The sequence below is a fragment of the Micromesistius poutassou genome, assembly GCF_964030765.1.
Source record: "Micromesistius poutassou genome assembly, chromosome: 6".
Lineage (NCBI taxonomy): Eukaryota > Metazoa > Chordata > Actinopteri > Gadiformes > Gadidae > Micromesistius > Micromesistius poutassou.
Window position 1 is genome coordinate 4,179,558 of NC_140276.1, and position 21,288 is coordinate 4,200,845.

Consider the following 21,288-nt stretch of genomic DNA (forward strand, 5'->3'; position numbering starts at 1 on the left):
ATTTCCCTATGTGTGTGTGTGTGTGTGTGCATGACTGTGTGCTGTTGCATTCGCTTTTGAGTGTGTCCGTGGGTGTGTGTGCATGACGGTGTGGGTTGGTACGTTTGCCTGTATGTGTGTGTGTGTGTGTGTGTGCATAACTGTGTGATGGTGCATTTGCATTGAGAGTGTGTGTGTGTGCGTGCGTGCATGCGTGTGTGTGTGTGTGTGCGTGAGCATATCTGCGTGTATAATGCAGGAGAATGGGATTTGCTACGCTTGTCACCGTGGACTGGAGGAATGTGGTGATGGAGGTGGAGACAGCTCTCAGGGACTCGGTGGAGGGCCATTGTCCTGGAGCCGCGGGGGCGTATCGGCAGGGCTGTCACCCAAGAACACATCCACACACCATGCATGTGTGCCAGCGTACGCTAGCCAGCTAGGCTAACGGTTTAGCGACTGCCGGTCGGTTGTGTGCGTAGATATGCTGATGTACAATACCACATGCCGTATTGCTGGAAGGCACACTCTGTGTTTCGGGGATGATCTGATCCCTTCCAGCAAATGTTCCGCACCCCTGCCAAAGTTTTGTGCGTTCTGTGCCGAAATTGAAATTAATTTGGCCGTACACTGGCTTTTTCTATTAAAAGAGGTTCTGCCACTGTGAAAATCCTGTTGCTGCAATAGAATAGCGGTGTCTTACCTCGGAAACACCATCTTGACTGGTTTTAATTGGTGTTAATAAATCTGTGACTTTGGAGTAGCACACTTTAATTAGCTGAAGCGCCGCGGTTGTGCGAGGGAGAAGAAAGGGAGAAAAGAAACGTCTATCTCTCGCGCCCCTCATCTCAATCCCCCTTTTTTTTGGACCATTTATCCTTGCTGTCTGTTTTGCCCCATTCCTTCCCTTTGAGAAATCCATTTAGGTGGACAAAACGCGCCTCACATACAGCAGCTCTTAAAAAGGAAATGCCAGAATCTATTTCACGGGTGATTATCTCAGTACCATCTGATACCTCAAGGAGCGGGATAAGGGGGCCGGCAGGCGCTTAGCAGGACCTTCACAACGCCACGGTGCTCCACATGTAATCAATTGCGAATGACTGGATGGTTGGCTGGCTGCAGATGCAGCCTGTGATATTTATGTGCGAGAGGATCTTTATGCTTATGAAGCGCCTTATGGCGCATGGCAGGTTCCCGCCGCCGTCGCTGTGCTGTTTATTTCCTCCTCCTCCTCCACATGCATCCGGGGATGGCGGCTAGGGATGGTGGATAGACGTGCTTGACGGAGGACCGTCCTTGCCGCTTCTAAACCACTCACAGCAGACTCCCAGGCAGCTGTTTTTTTCGTGCCGCTCCTCCTCTGGTCCGACTGTATGCGAGGGGCTCGAGGCCAGAGCGGCGGCAGCAGCGCTGCTCGTCCTCCCACCGACGCCGACTGCGGTGATTTGCTCTTTGGCTCGAGACGGAGGAAGAACAACAACAGCCCAGAGCAGGTAGACAGGAAACGAGGGCACCCCCCCCCCCGGATTGGATGGATCCACGGCCGCGAATCTGGCGCTTGATGTGCGTTCTCCGCGGGCAACGTGAGGGCGCATGTGGAGCATGACCTCCACATGGGAGACCCCGCCCAGCCTACCGGTGTCTCTCTAGTCCCGACACCATCCACAATGCTGACCGTCAACAGACCGCTCTCTCTTTCTGAATACCTCCCTCGCCATAACACACAGGCGACCATAGAGACGCATATATGTGCGCGCGCCCACATACAAATGCATGCACGCACACACGCGCACACACGTTCTAAGGTCCACGACATTTGTTTGTTCTTTGCGCTTTTCTTCCCGAGTACATTTTTATCTTTAAAGTTTCTTTGACTGTCACTCCAGGTTTGTTGTGTCCGTTCCATTTTGGAGCTTATCGGAGGATCGCTGAGTGGGGTCTTTATCTGACCCGCTAGGTGTGAAGCAGAACGACCCCGCGCCGCTAACTACAGCCCCTGACCGGCCCAGCGACGGAACTCCTCCTGCGCCCACATCGATTTTCACGAGAGCCAATCATTCTGCGGACGCCCATCACACTTTAATTGACACGGCTAATCAGATTTTTCTCTTCTTTTTTTCTTTTTCTTTCCAAATTGGACCGACGCACTCTTCTTCCTTATTTCCCCCTCTGATGCTTCCAATCCTTTACCTCCTTTATCTCTTTCTTTCTCCGAGACGCTCCTTTCTCTCTGAGCCTTTTTCTCTTTGAGTCTCGCGCTCGCTTCCATCTGTCTCTCTTGAGATAATTGGCAGCCAAAGAACTTTTGATTGTCCCCTCTCTCCGTGTGACCTCTCTCCCCAGATTGACAGGATTCTTGAAGATAAACTCTGGCTCTGACGCCCGTGCTCTTGGGCCTGACCCCGGGACAATCTTCACCGTCTCCCCCTCCCCCCCTCCCTCCATCCCTCCCCCCGTCTCGGTGCCTTTCGGTTGAAGTTGGGGGGGGGGGGGGGGCCTCGCCTCAGGCCACAGTGGTCAGAGGGGGAGGTGTCTCTCCATACACTGTGAGATTGACATGTACGGACCGTCGCCGCTCCTCCCCCTCGTGGACGTTTTCGGTTTAGAAGTTTTCACAGGCCTCGTCGCCTTTTTTGCAGTCTGGCCAAATAACCGGCCCCACCCGGCCGGCTGATAGTCCTCCAGCTGCCATACCTACCGCCCTTTCCTCTCCTCCCTCCTGCGTTGATAAATAAAAACGCTTTGCAGCCTCCTGCGCCTCTCCCCCTGGGTTATTTATCAAGAGCGAGCTCAGAATATATTTCATCCCATGGCCAGTCGCAGTCACTCGCGCCGAGATGAATAACACGGGAGTTCTTAGGGTCAGGGAAATATGGCTACTAAAACTCTCAAAGCCAACGTGGCCGTTGCTATCGCCACAATACAGTCGTTCCGTCCCTCTGCACGCCGCGGTGAAATATGGCCCGGGATGAAGGCTCTCACACAGTCCGCCCCGGCGCCAACCGGAGAGGCCACATGGGCAACAAAAAAAAAATCCATGAGCTAAATAGTCGGCCACATTTAGCCACGGAATTAGCTTCACAAAATCTACACAGGACACACAACGAACACCAGACCTATGACAGATTAATTATCTAAGAGGGTATTTATACAGAGTGCCCTCATTGTTAATCCCCCCCCCCCCCACCCTCCCTCCCCCCAAACAAATCAAGAAGTGGCCGCAAATAAAGGCTCATTATCCCTATTACCACAAATTAAGCCAAATTATTGTTCCGGTGTCGTTTTAATTCGAGGCCGTTGGGTAAACACGGGTTGTTATTCTTTTTTTTTTTTTTTGGCGTTGGCCGTCACCATCCTCTCTGTGCCCTCTGACACCTGGCTTCCATCTCGCTGCTGGCGTGGCGCCAACCGACATATTAATTCCCATGCACCGAGTCCCAGTGCGAGGCCTCATTGTGCGCGGTCCGAGTGCCTTTTATTGTTTCGCATTGTTTTTTTTATCCCAGGCCTCGTGAAAACGATACCGCAGCGCGGGCCGAGCGTGTTTGTGTTTCCACTGCTGCCGCCGTAACGCTACGCTCACCGGCGCAGATGTTTTCCCGACGAGCGTGTGAGCGATCCCCTCGCCCCGCCCCCCCCCCCCCCCCCACCCCCTCAAAAAAGAACAACAGGCGTGCCCGCCTAATGAGGAAGATTAGAGCATTTTCTTTGCGGTTAGGTGCTCCGACAGAAGACACACGAAAAACACGAAAGACGTGAAGAACTCCCCCCCCCCCCCCCCCTCCGCCCCAACTGACTCCTTTTTCGCGTCGACGCAGAGCCGGCCACGGGATGATACCTTTTGTTTCCCCCGGTGAAGGACGTTTCTTCCCCTCCGTCGCTCCTCCTAATAGCCTGCAGACATGGTTGGAGCGTGTGAGTTGCTGACAAGCCAAAAGCATCCTCTCCCCCCCCCCCCCCCCCCCCCGCCTCCCGTGCTTATTCTGATAGTTTCTGCCGAGCGCTTGTCTGTTGGAACACATCTGCGGTGGAACAGATTGGGAGGAACGTTCTTTAGTGGGCAGCATTCTGCTCTGCTTTGTCAGTTTATATTTGGAGTGACTTTGTGTGCTCGGGGTGTGAGTGTGTGTGTGTGTGTGTGTGTGTGTGTACGTGTGTGTGTGTGTGTGTGCGTGTGTGTGAATATGGGTATGACGCCTTATTTGATTCATACGACTTGCCTCATCAGGGAGGAGAAGGAGTTGATGACCTTTGATCACAGCCAGATAGAGAATCAAACACACACACTGAACGCACAAAATCACACCCACACACCCACACACACACGCACACACACACCACACGAACCCACGCCTTAACGGGCATTTGCATAACGAGACATTACGCGGACACACTGTACCGACGCCCGCCATATGTTTACAGACGAGCAAACAAAACCCCGAGTCCCGAGTCGACACCTCCCACATCGCACGACTCATATCCAACGATATCAATCAGCGGTGATTATTCCTAATTCACTTTATTAACTCGGTGGCCCCCGCGGCGTCTCGCGGCGACGCCCCGCCCCTCCCCGCCCAGAGTCAACGCGCTGCTTACCATGCAAATAGGCCAAGAACGGGAAACTATTAATACCGTCTCCTCCCCCCAGCCACCCGAGGAAGCACCAATCCCCCACTGGCGGGGGGGGACGTTATCCCCATCTTTGATCTCCGTACAGAGCGACGGGAGGGGGTCCATTTGATGCCCGTCGGGGGCCGCGGCGATACTTAGGCTCCGCCCCGCCCGAGCTAATCCCATCGCCGTGTGGCCGCGTGGCGAGGACGCTGCCAACGGCAGATGGCGGCGGCCGGTGGTTGCGGTTGTCTAACTCACACATGGTTGTGGGGGGGGGGGGGGGGGGGGCGGGGCGTACAGTCGGAACTACATCAAGCGCCGCGTACATGGAAGTGATAAGCTGTGCACACGGGGGGGGGGGGGGGAAGAGAGGAAGAGAACAAAGAAGAAAGAGGAAGCCACGTCGACTTGGCAGGCGTGAGGCGCGGCCGCTTCCTGCGCCGCTGGTTTGACCTTAGCGTGTGGCGAGACCTCAATCTGCCCGAAGGTTATGGTTCTAATCCGAACAAAAGGGAGGAGATTTCATCCATTGTGTTTCCTATCAACTGCATCTATTAACAGGTGGTGGCAGTTATTCAATTCTGTTAATAGATCCTGATAATAGATCCTGTTAATAGATCCTGTTAATAGATCCAGGTAATATATCCTGATAATAGATCCTTTTAATCTATACTGTTAATACTGTTAATAGCTCCTATTAATAGCTCACGTTAATAGATCCTGTTAATATATCCTGTTAATAGATCCTATAAATAGATCCTGATTAGTCAATATCATTCAAATGGTGTGGATAATCATCCAATATTCAATGCCATTTAACAGTTCCACGTGAATGTGCTACAATCCAACATTAACAGCATAGAAATGCTCAGTGCTGAGGGGTTGGAGTTGCGCTCAGTGGATAGAAGGGAACTCACTCTGTGGACACTCCTGGCTGGTGCAGTTGAGGGACTGGAGGTCCACCCCCTGGCAGTCCTTGCCCCCGGTGCTAGGGGCGGGCTGGGTGCACTCCCGGCTCCGCCACATGGCGCAGTCGGCCCCGCACGACGACCACTTGCTCCACTCACTCCAGCCTCCGTCTACTGGAACCACAGAGGACGGAAAGCGCGGGGTTGGTAAGAGGAGCAGCCCACATGCAAACACACTCATAGACACACACACACACACACACACAAACACACACTATACCATACACCCATGCAAATACACGCAGGCAAACAAGGCCTGCTGATTGGAAACATGGCAAGCAGACTTTGCTACTCATATGTAACTCCATCAAAGGTCCAGATGCAACAGTAATTTAAGAGCAGGCCGGGGTATTTGCATGGGGGCGAACAGCGTCAAGCATGAGTTGCCATCCTGTGCAAATCCATCTTGCCTAAAATTGGAACCTGTGGGGGGAAACTAAAGAAGACATGCAAATCCACGAGAGCACGTACACAAACCCACAGAGCACGCCGGGAAACCAAAGGCACGGACAGATTGTCTGCAGTGAGGCTCTTTCATTGTTGGCTCTCCCGCCATCATAGAAATCAGATGGGTTATTCAATGGAGCCGAAACGCCACAGTATGTGGCTGCTGACTTGGGTGCCCGCGCCATGTGCGCACACACACACACACACACACACGCACGCACACGCACGCACGCACGCACGCACAAGCCCAGCTGTCTGCACACTTCTTCTGCACAGGGCTAGATATTTGGCCCAAGGGAAATCTGCTCCCTGTTGCATGACACAGCATGTACGTGTCTGTGTCTGTGTGTGTGTGTGTGTGTGTTTGTCTGTCTATATGTGTGCACACAAACAATCACACATTTACCCGCACACACACATACGTGAAAAACACAATGGCATGCACAAACACAAAAGGGCACACACACACACACAAAATAACAAGAGCATGCACAAAAACAAAAGGGCACACACACACACACACACACACACACACACACACACACACACAGTTAAAATATACACTGACATAAATGTGTACCATTCATTCAATGCTAAAGAGAAAAGTGAATTGCGGCCCATCATGTTCTGCTTTCACAGCAGCTGACTTTGCATTGCGGATGGGTTGCAGTGAGCACAGCATAGTATATCTATCCTAAATATATACATACACGTATAAATATACATGCATTATATCGTCTCCCCCGGGCCCGGGTATCCACACAGAAACCCAGAGAGGCACGAATGTGAACACACACGCGGCCATCGGCGAGCAAACAGAATCAAGCCCGGGGAAAAAGGTTAGCTATGGTTGTGAGGTTACCCGGGCTACAACATATATCAGCCACTTTAGCTCACGCAGAGCCGGAGAGAGGCCATTTTGCAAAAGGTTCAGGTAATTTGGCGTTGCGACCGGGGATGGAGGCCGAGGTGGCCGGGAGTGATATTGAGGGTGACACAGCGGAGGGCCTGGGGAAGGTGACTACAGGGCTAATGGGAAAAGGAGCAGTAATGAGCTCTCATGGGAAAGACCTCCATTCTCTCTATCTCGCTCTCTTTACCTCTCTCTCTCTCTCTCTCTCTCTTACACGCTCTATCTCTTACGCGCTCCCTCTCTCTCTCTGTCTCTCTCCCTTGCACTCACTCCATCTCTCACTCCATCTCTCCCTCACTCTCTCTCTCCCTCTCCCTCACTCCATCTCTCTCCCTCTCTCTCACTATCTCTCTCTCTCCTTCACTATCTCTACCTGTCTCGCACATGCTCTCTTTTGCACTCACTCTCTCTCTTGCTCTATCTCTTACTCTCTTTCTATCTCTCTTCCCTCTCTTTCTTACTCTCTCTCTCCCAAATGAAAATGTGGAGGTAATCAGATGACAATCTCACGAAATAACCCCACCCCTACCCCTAACACCAACCCACCCACGCTCACACACACTCCAACAGATGCATTGCACATCCACACAGATATACATTTCCTCATGCCCCCCCCGCCTGCTAATATAGAGGCGCACACACACACACACACACACACACACACACACACACACACACACACACACACACACACACACACACACACACACACACACACACACACACACACACACACACACACACACACACAGGGTTGACCTATAGTGTGGGAGCGATGGAGCTCATTAATGTAGCCGGTCAGAGGTGGGGGGCGGGGTGTGACCCTCAGGAGCAGGGATCTGACCCAACGCTATGCCCCGGCTCTAGTTAATAAAACATGGGCGCCACAGCCCGCTATTATTCAAAGTGCGACGGCCATTATACTATAGTGGAAGCGAATAATGATGTTATTGGTTTCCAGAGATAGCCCCTCAGAGGGGCTGAACAGCCACGGAGAACATTAAAAAGAGAATAACACTGTATGGTATGCTACAGGTGAGAACTTGTATGCGTGTGTGTGTGTGTGTGTGTGTGTGTGTGTGTGTGTGTGTTAGAGTGTATGTGTGTGTAAATAACAGCTCAGTCCTATAGCGGCATACAGATGTGTCTGCTCTGCAATCAGCTGATCTGTGTGCTTGTGCGTGTGCGCGTGTGTGTGTTTGTCTGTGTGTTTGTTAATGTTTGTTAGCGTTTGAGATGCAGGTAGGCATGGGTGTGTGCGTTCATGTGCTTAATAATAATAATAATAATAATAATACATTTTATTTAAAGCGCTTTTCTAAATACTCAAAGACACTTTACAATACATCATAAAAGCAGTAAAAACAACATCAAATGGTAAAAAAAAAAGAAAACACTAAAAACACATTAGACTAAGCTAAACATTAAAAGCAATTTTAAAAAGGTGAGTTTTTGTCAGAGATTTGAAATTTGAGAGGTCGGTGCAGTCGCGGATTTGTGTGGGGAGAGAGTTCCAGAGGGAGGGGGCAGCAACAGAGAAGGCTCTGTCGCCCCAGGTTCGGTGCTTGACACCGAACCTCATGTCATTGACACTTAAATGACACACACACACACACACACACACACACACACACACACAAAATCCACAAACACAACGTGCAGTGACCCAGCTGGGGTCTCTGCAGTCAGTTGTATTTGGCAGCGGGTTCAGCACCAATCAGATAATTGTCCTTGTTTGGCATTGAGTGGACTTATCCCTGGACCAGTGGGCTTATTATCTGGGCTGCGGATGAGTATGATTGAATACAGAATTACATCGTAATGAATATGTTATGTGCCCCCCTCGGTTTACCCACACCGCTTGGAAAATAAAGAGAGAGACCCGATCAACATCTGCCCGGTACGAGGTGATGAATTCAACTCCTCCTTACTCAACGCAAGACTAATGGCCGAGCAAATTGCATTGCTGGCGGACGAGACAAACGGGGGGGGGGGGGGGGGGGGGCGGTGGAGGGCTGCGGGGTGAGGGAAAAACAAGATAGGGCCCGCTGTTATGCAGAGCAGATGGAACAGAAAAAAAGAAAAAGGAACCTAAAAGCCAGACGACTGATGTTAGCTGTACTTGCAGAAGCAAGCGTTTGATGGACTCCCTCTGTGATGTCGGGCTTAACGCATGATCAGAGGAGGAGCTCCGACACCAATACAAACACACACACATCCTCCTTGTTTCACCTTGGACGAATCAAAGTCAATCAATAGCCCGTCGGGGCTATTTAAAAAAAAATATTTCTCCCTCTTGTCAAAAATTCGAAAGGCCCGATAACGAAAAACCACTCGCTTTCCTCCTTATTCCTCCGCCACGTGGAGTCACAGGCGTGCAGGGGCAGGAGGAATAGAAATGGACTGAAGGCTGTCGTTGCCCACCGCGGCTCCTTAACAAAACCCCCCCCGTGCTAAAGAGTGGCTGTCGCCGCCGTCCATTTCAGATTTTCAATCAGGCCTCGCAACGGGCTGAGGGTTAGAGCCGGGGTCCCGGGGGGGGGGGGGGGGGCCACAATAGCGCAGCGCCGCGCGACTATTTGGACATGTTGACAAGAGGAGAAGAAAAGAGGCCCCCCCGCCGCTCCTTATGGCGGGGAGCCCCATTTCGACAAAAAAAAAAAAAAAAAGCCTTCGCTGTTCACACTTGACAATGGGGCCCGGGCCGACAGACACAGGCTCCGAGATCATTGGACCCCCGCGGGGGGGGGGGGGGGGGGGGGACTCCAGACTCCTCCCGAGAGGAGTTAGCGAGGGGGAGGTGGACAATTATGTCGGATGTCAGCGGGCCCCCGTCTCCACTCCCACTGTCCTGTGGGCGCGCGGGTGGCGCGCGGTCGATGCTGCTCGCCGCAATAATGGCCTTTCACAGAAACACTGACCTGGGAGAATTAGCCGGCGGCCCCCACTACAAGAGCAGCCACTCAACAGTATTAGGGTAGAGTACCCCTGACAAGAGGAAGCACTCATCCGTATTAGGGTAGAGTACCCCTGACAAGAGGAAGAGCTCAATCATACAAAGGTAGAGTACTCCCCTACAGGGGGGGGGAAGAGATCAACCAGTCAAGGGTAGAGCACCCCTTCAAGAGAGCCGGTCTCCCCAAAACACTCTGCACCCCGACACAGGTAACGCGGCCTGTGAGCGATGGAGGCGCAGGTGCCTGTTTGTGTGCTCGTCGAAAGCCACGACCGAGGGACACTTTGTGGGAGGATGTGCGGAGCTCTGCCTGGGTGGCGGTGGTGGACTGCGGCGTCCTGGAGCGGGTTAGGCATCCTGGACACGTATCTATAACGCCACGGTATGTGCGGATGTGTGGAGCTCCTGCTGGAGATGCTGTTGATTTTGCTGATTGCTTTCGGGGAGAGGGTTATTGCCTCCCGGACGCGTATAGTACACCGCTACGGTGTGTGGCAACGTTTCATATATCCAATGTGGCTGACTGTAACGCTCACGCACATCACACGCGCGTTGCCGCGGATCGTAACACGCCCCTCTCCTTACACAAACTCCACACACAAGCGTTCGAAATTGCAGTTGAAACAGTGGGTTCACTGACACTTTACCAGAGTTAATGTGCGTTTTCTTAGGAAGAACCCCAACACGCGCCGTTCACACATAAGCCTAGACAAGCAGCCCCCCCCCCCCCCCCCCCACCCCTGGCCCTTGTTCCAGTCTGTTATGTTATTTCTCCTCCCGCTATGCCACTTCCCCCGGCCAGCCTAGGGGTTGAGTACACGTCTTAAATTATTCAAGTTTGGCTCTCTCTTTTTAGAGACAATGCGGCGGTGTGCAGTCATAGGCGTGCGCAGGTGTCATGTTGTTCAACAAAGAAAATCTATAAATAAAATGCGAACCTCACAAATAGCATTAATACATGAGGACATGCTTCCTCTCCGGCTCGAATTGCCCTGCGCCTCTTTCGCGGTAACGGCTGGTGTGAGCCGAACATTTGCCCTGTCTGACATTTTATCAAGACTACACCCTGCCTGGCCCTGACCACAAGTCAATGCAGCGGTGAAGTCAATGAACAGACAGGGAGAGGGGGGCAGGGCCGTTCATTATAGGGGATGTTTCCGGGAACAGTCAGAGCGAAGACAAGAGGGCACAGAGAGAGAGAGAGAGAGAGAGAGAGAGAGAGAGAGAGAGAGAGAGAGAGAGAGAGAGAGAGAGAGAGAGAGAGGAGGGGGTCTGAGATAGATAGAGAGAATAAGAGAGCGATAGAGAGACACAGAGAAGACACAAAGAGAACACAAAGGGAGAGAGATAGAAAGAGAGAAAGAGGGGGACAGTGTCAGAGAGCGAGAGAGATTCAGAGAGATAGAGGGCGCAAAAGAGAAAGAAATAAATAACTGAGGAGAGACAAAAAGGGCACAAAGAGAGGGGAAAGAGTCAGAAACATATAAAGAGAGAGGGGCTCGGGGGAGGAGAGAGACGAGAGGAGAGAGTGTGACAGACAGTATACTGTGCTGCAGAACGGGCCCAGGGCCTTTAGCGTCACTCTGCTCCTCCGCCGTCATCTCCACGGACGCCCTGCCCCTCCTGCAGCAGACGGTCCACACCTCACTCATTAAACACTTCAAAGACTAAATATGCTGCGCAAATGATCACTTTCTGTCCTGTTGGAAGGAACATCACTCTGTGAAAACGGTTGGCTTACTAGTTGGGATGAACTGTAATGGCCACCTCGGTAATGAGCGTTGGCTGTAGCTGGTGTGCTGCCGAGCTAGAGGAGCAGAGAAATGTACGAACAGAGATGAGACGATTCATCGGGCGATGTCTTGGTTTGTTTGACGTTCCGAATCGAAATGTATTTGTTTCCACTTCCATTTTTTTTTTTCCACTCCGTGAGACAGTGTCTCCGGCTCCCTGAAGGCTGGAGAGGGCAAATCTGAGAAGACGTCGATGTGTTTTTGACCAAAACCGACACAGCCGGCAACCAAGGTATTAATGAGATTCTGCATCTCCTGTTATCTCCTCGGCCGTAACCTCTTTCACAAAAGATCAGAGCTCCGAAAAACAGCTAGACTCTGCGATGGCTAAATAAAGATCAACAAAGAATCTGGAAAAATTAGCTCTGGAAAACCAGACCTGCATTTAATTGTGGAGCTGAAAAAAAAAAAAAAAAAAGCATCAGCGCCGACGGAATAACAAAACAGAAGACGGAGCACCTCGACAAGTGGAACCTGCAAAACAAAAAAGACGACAACCTCCGAAATCCATGTCAGATGAGTCTCAGTGAATAACATGATCCATCCGCACTCTTACAGTACACCCCCCCCCCCCCTTTCCCACTGTGTACCTCATTCTGCTCTTAAGCTTCTCCCCCATGTCTCTGCTCTCTCCACGTAATGGTCTGAAATCACTGTCTGCACCCCCCCCCCCTGCCCCAAATGAAAAAGGAAGTGCAGGCCTACGCGCCAACACTAATTAAAGTTAGCTCCGAGTCTGCACAGACCTGCATACGTGAGACCGCTGTGGGCCGGGGGGGGGGGGGGGGGGGGGGGGGCTCGCTTTCACATGAGTCCCGCGTGACAGACACAGCCACCCCCGCCCACGCCCCCCCCCCCTGCCACCACCACCTCCACCAACTGATCCACGCTTGCATTCATCCATCCGGATCATCACGATTCATACGCTCCCATATTAGTCGTGTGCTGAATATGGAGCATGCAGGGCGCAGGGGTGGGTGGGGGGGGGCGGGGGGGGGGGGGGGGGTGGCTGGCTCTGTGGCCGCGGCACATGACAAATGAAGGAAAGCAGAATGGAAAGGAACGGTCGCTTCATCTTAGCGGGGCGGGTGTGTGGGAGAAGGGTTAGGGGTGGGAGCGGGGGATGGGGGGGGTTGATGAGGGCGGGGGATGTCTCCGGCGGTGTTCCGGTGAGGGCAGGCCCCCGGCCGCGGTGCCGCTACTGATTAGAGACAACAGCCCCATCCTAGGAGGGGGGGGGGAAGGGGGAAGGGGGAAGGGTGAAGGGTGGGACGGTGGGGACCGCAGTCTTCTGACAGCGACTCTCTCTCTCTCCCGTCAGGCGAGACAGCTGGAGCTGTCTCTGCAGACCTGTGGGCTGTCACAAGGTGACAAAAAAAGAACAGGTGACGGAGAAAAGGTGTGGGGGGGGTGCGGGGCGGAGGGAGTGCCTTCTGTTACCTAACAAAAGGACGGGACGGCGATGGGGACGGACGGACGGACGGACGGACGAGACGCGTGAGACGGCCCCGATGCCACGCCACACGCCGGCCAGAGCTCTCGTCCAAACAACGGAACCAGGGTGGGAAGCAAAGGGCCCCCCCACCCCTCCCCGATCCGTTCCCATCCCCGGTCCCCGGTCCCCGTTCCCCGGGCTCACAGGGCCCCCGTGCAATCTCCGTCGCAGCACACCAAGGGCTGAAATTACAAACCCACCCCTTGGGAGAGGGGAGGGGCGGGTGGGTAGTGAGGTGGGCTAGGTAGTAGGAGTGGGGATGGTGGGGGGGTGGGGCGGTGGGGCGGTGGGGCGGTGGGGGCGGCCTCTACGCTGACATTCATCTCTATAAGCTGCTGCTGGAGGTCGGAGCCTGCAGTGGGCGCTCCCTCCAGCGAGCCGGGCCGGGGCGTCCCTGGGCACCCCTTAATAATTTCATTGCCCATTGCTCCGGGGTTGATAAATCCAAATCCCCGGAATTGACTCCTGGCGGCGTGGCCAGCCAGCCACGCACCACACACACACACACACACGCACGCGCACGCACACGCACGCACATCTTATTGTCTTGCAGAGAGAGAGAGAGGGGGGTGGGGCGGGGGGGGGGGGGTTGTTACTTATACCGGCGAGTGGCGGCGAGTGATGTCTTTACATGGGAGATGTGTAAGCGGACACCCCGGGCTGGGCTGTGCAGGAGATAACCTCCGCTCTGGACAGGCAGGAGCGGCCCCCGGTGCCAAAGGTGTTGGGTTCCCCTCCTCCTGCCATTTACTGAGCGTAAGAGAGCGATTTCTCCTGCGGTCAGCACGACTGCATTACGCATGCAATGCCCACCAAACACATCCAACCGCCCGCGGCACTGGCACACACACTGGTTGTGCAAACAGTCCGCAGCCCCCTCTGTAATGTTTTTCGAGATACTTTTAACTTTGGTTATTTTTCTCTCCTCTTGGTCTTTCCGCTGGGCTGCCTCTTAGGCGGTGTTATTTCATCCCTGTCTTTATTTTGTATTGTTTGCCTTTGTTTTTTCTCTCTCTCCCTCCCTCTCTCTCTCTCTCTCTCTCCCCCCTTCTCGTTTCTCTGTCAGCTCTCTCTCTCCCCTCTGTCAAGGGGGTCCAAACCGGGCCCCTGCAAATGAAGCGAGCCTAACTTCCATTTCAGACTGCCAGGGATCGATATGAAGTGCTCAGCATCAGCCATGACGCTCTCTGCCTCGCCAACACACCCCCACAGGGGAGGAGCAGGCAGGCAAATCAAACGCGCCTTAACTCCTAACACGTAAACATAGCTCACAGGCTGCTGCTGCTGCAATTCAGCTTTTTTTTTTTTTTTTTATCGCCCACAAATTTACTACATGGGTCGAGCCCCAGACCATCACAGACGTATTAGGGTGCTTGGATTCAGTGCAGCGGTTCGGACCACGTCTGCCTGAGGAGATGCGGGGGAGAACGGCGATGGCTCGCAGTCTTACAGTGCAGCGGGCAAAGGCGTGTACATCAGCAAAAAAAAAGAAAAAATGAACCAAAATGGTGTACTGGAATCGTAGGGGGGAAACCACAGATGCACACCAAACACACAAAAACCACCTCTACGCAACAGATGCAAAAAAACGCAGCAGCCAAAACGATACAAAAACAATGAATCAAACATTGGACGGCGGTTGTCCGCCGCGAGATGCAGACAAAGCGGCAAAAAGAAGAAGCCACTGGAAGCCAAGAAAGCGCTACGGCGTACGGGTACGGTACGGTAACGTTGCAGCGGGTGGCGCCCCGGTCGGGCTGTTACCTGGACAGGTGGCCACGCAGGCACTTTTCTGGACGTTCTGCCCCTCGCAGGACGTGCCTCCGTTCAGCGGCGTGGATTGGTGCAGCTGCGACTCCTCTTCTGCAGCCCCGCCCACACACGGCACTGCAGGACGACCACGTCGTCCACGTGACCAGCGCCGTTGACTGTCCGGCCCGCATCGGGGTAGTGGGGGGGGGGGGTGGTGGTGTGGGGGATAGAAGGGATGCGGAAAGGAGAAGGATGGAGGGAGGGAGGGAGGGAGGGAGGGAGGGAGGGAGGGAGGGTGATGAGTGGGGGAAAGAGCAGCCAGGATTACCTGACATGCACCAAAGGAGAAGAGTCGTGCAGAGGTGGACCAGCGCGTTGTTGCACTGGCCTGGCTAGGTGGCTTAAGAGGCAGACCCATGCGGAGGGGCTTCCTGGGCTCCATGACCCGCAACCGCTGGCTTCATAACAAGGCTCTGGACATTACATGACCACCCGACATGTTGCAACTCAGCATGTTAATGGCAAATGTCTGAGCCCCCCTGTCGAGACAGTGCGCTAGCAGTGAAAGGACTCGGTCAGGGGAGGAACATGCATGGAGCCACTTTGTCATCAGCCCGAGCGTGTGCTTTTCTTGAATAACAAAGCTTTCAAAAGGTACACAGCAATTAGAGCTATACAAGTCGTGTCCCCTACACAACGAAAACCACTGCGAACACAAAGTCATTCACATTTCATTCCTGTCTCTCTCTCTTTAAGTGCTCCTGAAATGATAGAGCAGGGAACATGCAGTAACATTCAATTCCCGCATAGGGTTGACAGTAAAAGGCAATGCAGCTCAAACTGAGTTCCGGTTATAACAGCCTCACGCTGAACTGAATAGCCCCTCGCAGGGCAGAGCACTTTTGCCTTGAACCCGTGCCAGCCATCGGGACATAATTGGTGTTGTACAACTTGATCATGGCGGGTGATTGCATCAAATCTAGCAAGTTCTAATCAACTCCTTCCTGTATTCACCAGCACCTGCCCGAGCCGCAGAGGGGTACTCCAAGTGTAGACTGGAACCAGTGGTGTGCCTTGCTCCCTTGTTCTTCCTCTATCATTCTCTCTCTTCTTCCGCTCCCATTCTCTCTCTCTCTCTCCCCCCCTCTTTCTCTCCCTTCCTCTCTCCCTCCTTCTCTCTCCCATTCTCTTTCTCTCTCTCATCTCTCCCCTCTCTCTCTCTCATCCCCTCTCTCTCTCCCTCTCTCCCTCCTCTCTCTCTCTCTCTCTCTGTTTGTCTCAATCTCTCCATCTCTCCCCCTCTCTCTCCCCCCCCTCTTTCTCTCCCTCCCTCTCTCCCTCCTTCTCTCTCCATTCTCTTTCTCTCTATCTCTCTCTCTCTCATCCCCTCCCTCTCTCCCTCCTTCTCTCTCTCTCTCTCTCTCTCTCTTGCTCTCTTTGTCTCTCTCTCTCGCCCTCTCATTGCCGTGGCTGAATCATTTCCTTGCCCTCTCTATGCGATTGATTGCCCACCACAGCGAGGCAAATTGCCAGGCAATGCTGCCCCTGATTACCTCTTAGCACAGAGTGCAGTCACCAGCCGGGCCTTGTTAAAATGCATTTCTGCCCGCCTATTCCCCAAGCCCACTATAAGTAAGTGAGGTTATAATGATTTTCCATACCTAGAACTTCTGATGGCTAAAGATAAGCATTGTTGTTGTTTTTCTCCTCAAGAACAGAGCAACGGTATATTGGTTATAGTGTTTGAACGAGCATTCAACTATCAAGTTATTTAAATGAAAACTGCAAGGGTTTTATTTGTTTGTTATTTTGCCATGAATAGTGTGTTTTCAAAAAAAAGAGGTACTTTTGAACTTGCCTGCAATTTGTTTACCATTTCTTAGGCTCCCAAGATCGAAATTGAATAACAGGACTAAGAAGGTGACCAACGGCTTCTATCTATTATCTATTTCAGCTCCAGACTTCAAACGAACCAAACATACACCTATGTATGCTCAGGGGATGTGTTGTTGTCGTAAAAAATAAGACCTCAGAAATGACATTATGTTTCCTCCGGACTACGATACTGTATCCCAAAAAAAACATAACTAAATGCACGACCCTGCACCTGAGCCATACTCACGCCGCCGCCGTATCACAGTTAAAACGGTGATATAGCCTAAGTAGTAAACGGCCATTGCCCACAGCATATATTTAGCCACAGATGATTTCATTACAGTACAATATTGCCCTTTTACGGCACTCAACTCGCGGGCACCTAAATGCCTTAATCGAATCACAGCCAACCCAGGGTCACTGCTCACTCGACGTGCTTCGCTATATAGCCCACACACTCGCTGCTTTCATCACTCCTTCCGAGGTGAGGGTCTCTCTGTTTCTTTTAAGCATGTACCCAGGAATTAAGGCAGGCAGTAATGTATGCACACCTAAGTAGTACTCGTGCCCAGGGAGGCCTCGGAGAGAGAGAAAATGTGCTGTTCCTTCGCATTTTAATAAAGGTCAGTGTGCTTATCAAGCCTAGTCATTATTTACAGTTTGCTGTTAATTCAATTCCTTGCCTCCCGTTCGCGTCGCTACAGAGGGGGGGGGGGGGGGGGAAGAGATCGCTGATTGCTGTTTGGCGGTCGTGGATGCAGTGTGTCAGTTTGGATTTGTGTCTTTGTCTGCGTCTTTGTGTGTGTACATGTGTGTGAGGGTCACCTGTGGTGTTTTTTGATTGAAGGCGATCATTATTTTTGCGATTTCTAATGCCCTCGTGCTTATCTAGCTAATCATTAGTGCATCAATGGAAGAGGTCTGCAGTAAGCGGTGCCACGTCGCAATGACAATTAGAGTGAGCGGAGGAGCGCTATGACATTTAACTTGGCAAGGGAGAGGCACGCCGAGGACTTTCTGCAATGCAATACCTGCCACCACCACCACCACCACCACTACTTGGATTCACAAGGTAACACCAGGGGTGCATTCCAAAAAACGTTTTCCTACATCCTGACGCTCACGCGCTATACCCTCGTGGAGGTGTGAAGTGGCAGTTCAGTAAGTGGGCTAGCACCAGGAAAGGAGCTGTGTGGAAACGAGCCAGTAGAGCTGCAATGGCAACCGTTTATGAACCGTCGGCCAATCACAGTCTTCAGGGAGGCTCTATGGGCGTGCGTCCCATCGTCAAAATCTACGAAGCGCTTCTGGTGAAGGATACGCTGACATATCCTCCATCCGAAGCGGGTTAAGCCAGCTTGTTTCTAGGAGGCTTCTCTCACTTGCCACGCATTAACATACTGGCTACAATGGAGATAAAGGAGCAAGTGTGGAGAATTTAGATAGCGAGGGGGGGTGGGGGGGGGGGGGGCGAGCAGAATCCCTTTAGAACGACAATTGTGATGCACCGAAGGTCACATGCAAAACACACAGAAACCCAACCAACAGCTACACCTTTTGTTTATTTCGCCGGCGACATGCATCACCGCAGACCCTGCCCCCGCTGGAAAGGGGAGACTAGGTGGGCGAGCGAGAAGGTCACCTACCATAGACCAGCACGGTGGCCGAGGGGCTCTTGCGGCGGGCGACGATGTTCTTGGCGGCGCACGTGTAGTTGCCCGTGTCGGCCAGGCGCGCCTGCTTGATGATGAGGTTGTGGTCGGCGGTGACGAAGAAGTTGGGGTCGCTGGCCGGGTCCAACACGTCCTCGTTCCGCTGCCACTCCACCTGGTGAGGCGAAGCACGTGACGGGTGTTTTTATTGTTGTGTTTCCCCCCCCCCCCGTGGGTCGCCACCTCCACTGCGCACGAGGCGCCCCGTTCCGCTCTCTGTCACTCGCTCTCTGCGGCGCTTTGCCCAGATGCGACGGATGTTAAACCACTACTCTTAACAGGGAAAAATCGACAGTCAGACAAACACGTTGAGGAATGGGTTTTGTAGTGCTTTGTCCGTGCAGGGGCTGCCGCGCTCCCGTGTCAGCTGAACAACCACCACTCTAGCTGCAGAGGAGAGCGGCCATTTGACAATCAGAGCTTGTCAGGGTCCGCACTGCCCTTTGGAAACAATACAGGCCTGCGCCTTTTTGTCTGCCTACACACTCAACGCTTGCCTTGTCCTCTTACCTCCTGACCCGACGCCGTCTCAACGGGAACTTGCATTACTGCCGGTGAATGCAATGCCCTCACGCCATTGGGCTTTACTTTGTTTACAATCCTCCCCTCCCCACCCCGCGGCCTCCTATGGCGACCTTCACATGCTTGTGTTGTCCACTCTGTTTTGCTCTCTCCAGCTAGTCCCTTGTCCCCCAAGCCCCACTGTCCCTGCATGCAGTTTTCCCTGCGACTGCGACTGTGTATTCTGCAGGAGGTGGGGAGTGGGAGGGGGTGGCGTGGGGGAGGGCGGCGGGGGGGGGGGAAGAGTGTGCTAACGCTTTGTGTCGCGACTGCTGGAGTGCTGAGTATGTGTGCTTGTAGCATGGGAGCGGGAGGGATCACGCGGACCCCAGTGGGAGCAGCCGGCCTTCACCTTGCTCTACATACAGACACTTCCGTCCTCTCCTCTCCACGCAATGCATACACCTTTCTCTTCCAAGAGACACACTGTGTGCAGGGAAGAGGAGGGGGATGGTATGGACAAGTAGAGGGTGTGCAAGAGAGAGGAGGAGGAAGAATAGGGTCTACAGAGAGAGAGATGGAAGAGAAAGAGGATAAATAACAAGGATAAAGGCGGCTACGAAAAGAGTGAGAGAGAGCGAGCGAGAGAGCGAGAGAGAGAGAGAGAGAGAGAGAATGAGGAAGACGAGAGAGAATGGGAGAGGAAGGACAAGGAATAACAACTAATAACAACTAATAACAACGAAACAACAACAAGAGAAAGAAGGTGGTCAAGGAAAGAGAGTGCACAGGGGGAAGTGAAAAGTGAGAAGGGAGAGGGAGAGCGGGTGAGGCAAATGGAGCCATTAATTATATATAGGCCTTTAGAGGTGCCAGCCGAGGCAAGAAGCCTCCGAGCTCCTTCTGAATGATGTGATGAGACAATGTGATGTATGGCTTTTCAGCGATGTAAAAAGGATAATAAATCAATAAGCGGGAATAATTAAAAGCGCCATTTATCTGTCCGTGCCGTGTATGTGCGTGCATGCATGGGTGCGTGCGTGTATTTCCCCCCTGTTAAAGGCTTTTAGTCCACATTAGACCAAACCATTTTATTTATTTATTTTTCCTTTTGTTTTGATGTCTGATGTGAGAACGAAGGGCAAAGGTACGCGAGACATGCACCTATAAATAACTGGCTACCTTTTGCCTGAGTGTGTGTACATTCTGTTTGTGTGTGTCTCTCTCTCTCTCTCTCTCTCTCTCTCTCTCTCTCTCTCTCTCTCTCTCTCTCTCTCTCTCTCTCTCTCTCTCTCTCTCTCTCTCTCTCTCTCTCTCTCTCTCTCTCTCTCTCTCTCTCTCTCTCTCTCTCTCTCTCTCTCCCCCCCCCCCTACACACACTCTTCTCTCCCTCTCTCACCTCGGGCGGAGGCACCCCTTCGGGAGGATGGCATCGCAACAACACCTCCTGGTCCAGAGTCACCTCCTTCCCCTGTGGCTCCTCTTCAAAGTTCTTCCGCAGGTCTGGAGCACAGGAGACGGGTCATGGAAAAAAAACAAAAAAACATACAAAATAAGGAAAAAAATATACCAGCACAAACATATCTATGTAGAGAAGACGAAAGGACACTCCTAATCCGGCAGGACATCTGGCGGGCGTTAGGTGAAACCCCATGCTTAAAACCAAAACAGCTTCTTTCATTTATGCCACAGCTGTAAGGCCTTGACTTGGGGAGCGTGTTACACTCCCGACTGCTAAATGAGTCACAGAGGGGTCATGGCCCGAAACATGCTGCTTATTACAGCCCTATTTACACCCTCTGGCCTGGGTAAACACAGCAGCACCGGCGTCATGCTAAAGCCATGGCATTACTACTACCACCCTTCATGGCAAATATGGGCTATATAAAGAATAAACACATAATACACATGACAGGCATGTACATGTCCAGAATTTACACATACATGATGTGTTAATAAATAAATGCTATAAATGAACCGGAATTGGCTATTTGTATGCGACGTGTCCTGTGAGACCAACAGTGAATAGGAGGCATGATGGTTAAGAGTTAACCTGGAGGAGAAGAGAGTCAGGTCTTAAGGTTGGACCTAGTGTGTAGCAGCAGTGTGATGTATGTCCTACAACCACTAATGCTATTATTGGGAATCTAGTGGCCGAGGAAATGTCTGCGGGGCCCCTGGTGTATTCCGTAAACACATGTTGGTGTCATGGCGGCTGATACAAAGGGGGGCATTACGGCACCGTGTGGAACACTTTGTGATATTCACTGAAGGCGATCT

General features: G+C 52.5%; 2 protein-coding genes across 2 annotated transcripts in view; one reads left to right on the forward strand and one right to left on the reverse strand.

Annotated features, from left to right (window-relative positions):
* Positions 1-2,361, forward strand: part of LOC311344756 (PDZ and LIM domain protein 7-like) — a gene marked incomplete at its 3' end in the record, with an annotated part of 13,277 nt that extends 10,916 nt beyond the window's left edge. The window contains exons 7-8 of the mRNA XM_084469103.1: positions 1,363-1,475; positions 2,326-2,361. Coding sequence (XP_084325229.1) covers positions 1,363-1,475; positions 2,326-2,361 — 149 coding nt within the window. The remainder of the gene's footprint in view (positions 1-1,362; positions 1,476-2,325) is intronic.
* A 3,129-nt stretch (positions 2,362-5,490) lies between these two features.
* The window catches only part of LOC311344757 (netrin receptor unc-5 homolog), a gene marked incomplete at both ends in the record, with an annotated part of 36,794 nt that continues 20,996 nt past the window's right edge, over positions 5,491-21,288 (reverse strand). Inside the window, 4 exons of the mRNA XM_084469104.1 lie at positions 5,491-5,678; positions 14,933-15,055; positions 18,442-18,622; positions 20,408-20,511. Coding sequence (XP_084325230.1) covers positions 5,491-5,678; positions 14,933-15,055; positions 18,442-18,622; positions 20,408-20,511 — 596 coding nt within the window. The remainder of the gene's footprint in view (positions 5,679-14,932; positions 15,056-18,441; positions 18,623-20,407; positions 20,512-21,288) is intronic.